The sequence below is a fragment of the Sparus aurata genome, chromosome 21 (assembly GCF_900880675.1).
Source record: "Sparus aurata chromosome 21, fSpaAur1.1, whole genome shotgun sequence".
NCBI classification, from domain to species: domain Eukaryota; kingdom Metazoa; phylum Chordata; class Actinopteri; order Spariformes; family Sparidae; genus Sparus; species Sparus aurata.
Window position 1 is genome coordinate 18,772,394 of NC_044207.1, and position 3,938 is coordinate 18,776,331.

At 45.2% G+C, this 3,938-nt stretch overlaps 1 protein-coding gene across 2 annotated transcripts; it reads left to right on the top strand.

The window, feature by feature from the left end:
- Positions 1-919: 919 nt before the first annotated feature.
- neurod6b (neuronal differentiation 6b) lies at positions 920-3,683 on the top strand. 2 transcript variants are annotated; one of them, XM_030401584.1, is made up of 3 exons: positions 920-1,414; positions 1,547-1,699; positions 1,785-3,683. In XM_030401584.1, the coding sequence occupies exon 3, from the start codon at positions 1,791-1,793 to the stop codon at positions 2,793-2,795; it is 1,005 nt and encodes a 334-aa protein (XP_030257444.1). In that variant the 5' UTR covers positions 920-1,414; positions 1,547-1,699; positions 1,785-1,790; the 3' UTR covers positions 2,796-3,683. The 2 variants fall into 2 exon arrangements, with proteins under 2 accessions (XP_030257444.1, XP_030257443.1); XM_030401583.1 differs by lacking the exon at positions 1,547-1,699 and having other exon boundaries at positions 1,196-1,414.
- Positions 3,684-3,938: the final 255 nt, after the last annotated feature.

Genomic DNA, 3,938 nt, shown 5'->3' on the forward strand with positions numbered 1-3,938 from the left:
TCTGGGTGCCAACTAGGGTTGCAGCGGTATGAGATTGTCATTATACAGTAACCATCTCATAAAATATCATGTTTAAACATCATCACAGTATACTGTATTACATTATCATTGTTATATTATTATAAATATCATTATTATTATCAGTTGGCTTTTAAAGGAATGAAAACAGAAGTGTTTTTGTCAGCTGAATAAACACTTCTTTTATGAATAATTTCAAAAAGTAAAGTGATAAACATCACTCTTGATATAAAGTTTACATCCATATATATATTTAATCTTTCAGAACACTAATACACTAGAATTCAATACCGATGAGCAATGGAAGGGTTTGAAAAACCGTCTGATTTAATACCACTACAACCTTAAATGCTGAGACAATATAGCAGTATTGACAATAATCAAGACAGTAAAATATAAAATCCATATATATCTTGTATGATATTACACATATGAGAGTATGGAGTGAATAATCCAGGGCAGATGTTCAGATGTGGATCGTTTCTCAGTTCATCTGGCTGCAGTTTTCACTTTTCATCGAATGTAATTGTTCTAACTGGGCACTTTTCTGCAGCCACAGCTCCAGCAGGCCGTCTTTCTCTCCACCTGCCTCACCTTGTATTTTGAGTGAGTTCGAGTTTCAATTTGTATGGAGATATCGCGATATCACCGGAAACGATTATCGTCAACAGCATGACTTTTGCTCCCTTTGCACCCAATCAGAAAAGCATGTGTTATCACTTTAATTGAATGTAATTGAATGAACTTGATTCGAGTTTCTTATTGGAGGACTCTCAACCTTCACTTCTCTCATGTGTTTTGAGCTGTTTCAAATCTTTACCTTGTTTGATTTGCAGGTGAAATAAACGCAGCTCACAGTTTATTCCAACATGAGCTCCGTCTCTTCGTCTCACCTGTTGAGGCCGCCTGCAGTCTCGCACTCGCTTTTTTTTTTCCTCCTCCTCTTCGCGCGGAAGGAACATTAATTCATCTTTCTTACACCAGGAGATGCAGATATTAGTTGTTATCCCTCTCCGGTCTGTGTTTTTGACGGTAAACGCGGGCCTCCCGGTGCCCATTACAGGAGCTGCCAGATGATCGGTGCGGAATGGAGGTCCCGTGGGACGCTGAACACGTGGTCTCGGCTGCCACAAGACGTCAGCGGCAGATGGCATGGGTACCCGCTGTTGGCATGAGTGTCATTCCTCAAAGAGAGAGGGAAGGGGAAGAGAGAGAGAGCGAGAGAGAGAGAGGGGAGAGAGAAGAGGAGAAGGAAGAGCAGAGCAGCAGAGGAGAGACAGAGAGAGAGAGAGAGATAGGTTTCAGCTTTTTTCCTTCTAATTTGTGGTTTGGAAAAGAAGAAGCTGCACATTCAGAGGAGATATCTGGGAACATGCGAGGCGCACGCTGACCAGAGGTGGGTATTATTTTTTCTGTTTGTTGTTGTTGTTGTTGTTGTTTTTTTTTTTTTTTTTTTTTACAAATTACGCACGCCTTGTTGACTTTCAGAGTTTGGGTTTGTCTTAAAATGTGTGTGTTTGGGGTGGAGAGCCTCGTTTTGTTTTTCCACGCAGCGCATAAAAACGAGGCTCTCCACCCACAAGTCCAAACACAATGAAGTTGAAAAAGGGAGGCAAGCTGTGACATTGGCCTCGCTTGCCAATTTGTCCCCCTTCCTCTTGGGAGGACCCCCATTCACAAGGTAATTAACTGACAACCTCCACGAGACGACCACCGCGCGCTCTTGTCCTGATGGTTTACACGCTTTCTTTTTCGATTTTTCGCAGGGAAATATGTTGACACTGCCGTTCGAGGAATCTCATATGATGTGTGAGCCGCGATTCTGTGCCACTTATCCCCGCGAGAGTTTACCTGAGGGCCTGGAGCAGGGGAGACAGCACAACCCGGAGCGGTCAGAGATGAGGGAGACCGAGGACGACTTCACCGACAGGGAGGAGGAGGACGAGAGGGAGGACGACCAGGACGAGGACGGGCTTCCCAAAAAGAGAGGCCCGCGGAAAAAGAAGCACGGCAAGGAGCAGATGGACCGGTCCAAACTCCGGCGCCAGGAAGCCAACGCCCGAGAGCGCAGCCGGATGCACGGCTTGAACGCGGCGCTGGAGAGCCTGCGCAAAGTTGTGCCGTGCTACTCCAAAACTCAAAAACTGTCCAAGATCGAGACCCTGAGACTGGCTAAAAATTACATCTGGGCCCTGTCAGAGACTCTGAGCGCAGGGAAGAGACCGGACCTCCTCACCTTCGTGCAGACTTTGTGCAAAGGATTATCTCAGCCCACGACCAACTTGGTGGCCGGTTGTTTGCAGCTGAACGCGAGAAATTTCCTCACAGACCACAACGGGGAGGTCATGTTCTCTGGCAGGTCGCCCTACGACGCCATGTACTCGTACCCGGGCTCGGACGTGAACACACCCCCTGGCCACAGCGCGAGCAGCTTGGACAGCAGCGCCAAGCCCTTCAGACACTACAGCTACAGCGGCGCGTACGAGCACTACTACGAGAACCCGTCCCCAGAGGGCGGGAGCCCGCATTTCGACGGCCAGCTGAGCCCCCCGATGAACTTTAACGGGATTTTCTCCCTAAAGCAGCACGACGATCCGCCAGACTACGGCAAAGGCAGCCACTATGGCATGCGCTACTGCGGCGCGCCGGGGCGCACGGCTCTTGCGCCCAACTCCATGTACCGAGTGTCCCCAGAGGCCCGTTTCCCCTACGACCTGCACGTCCGCAGCCAGTCCTTCCAAGCACAAGGGGAAGTTAATGGCTCCTTCCACAATTAATCAAGCAGCTGGACAAAGTTCAAGTTTCAGAAGGGATGCAATTTAATCCCCCCTCCTCCTCCCGCAGATGTCGAGAGGGGAACGAAATGGACTCCAGACACGCCGATGCACTACGAAAAAATGCCCATTTGAACGAGTCATCCTGTGTTAAATGTTCAGTCCTGTTTTTTCTTCTTCTTCTTCTTTCAAACATGGTAAAAGTCTGCAAATTAGACGCGATGATTTCACTACATTTGTGACGATATTCGGCAGGAAAAGAAAAAGAAGAAGCCTTTAGTGACACATGACTTCAGAGCGAAGGGAGATTCGTTTAACGAAAATTGAGATGTGATGGCTCGAGGCCAGTGACACATAGAATAATTCGTTAGAGATGCAGATCGTTTCGCAGCTCCGGTGCTCTTGTATTTTGGTCGCGGCTCTGCTCGGTCGCGATGCGGGTCACATGGAGCCGATATTGTGCACAATTTATTAGATTTTTTTCTGTCCATCTAATCGGGGTCACAGCAGTCAGTAAAATGATTTTCGTGGCGTATTAAAGAAACAAAAAAGAAGATAAACAAACCGGGGCAGAAGAATCTTTTCACTTCATCAGGGAAGTTTGCTGAGACACGATTGGACTTAAGATTCAGTCTGTTAGCAATAAAAAAAAAGGTCAATTGAGCTATGCAAGACAGCCAAATGCAATCTTATTTAAAAAAAAAAAAATGATATATGTATATTTCCTCTCACGGGGGCGATTCTCCTCATCTAATATCTAATTAAAAATGATGACAATTACATGAAATGATTATTTAAAAAAGATTTTTTTTAAAAAAGAAAACGTGCATGTGTTCAGGAGGAGAAGATGTCATCCGAATTTGGAAGTTGTGTGTGGGGGGGGGGGGGGGGGGGGGGGGGGAACAAAAAAAGTTACAAAACTGAATTTGTATTTGGAGTAAATAGTGTGGTAACGAGCTGAATGTAAATGATTATTGTATTTATTTATTTATTTATTTATTTAAGGTTATTTATGACGAGTCCGTCAATTTGAATGTGGATAATATATTATAAGATGATATTGTAAAAAATGAAAAAAAACTAAAAAAAAAAAAAAAAAAGCATCAGCAGCAGTTGTTTCGTTTCTCTGTGAATTTTTCCAGACAT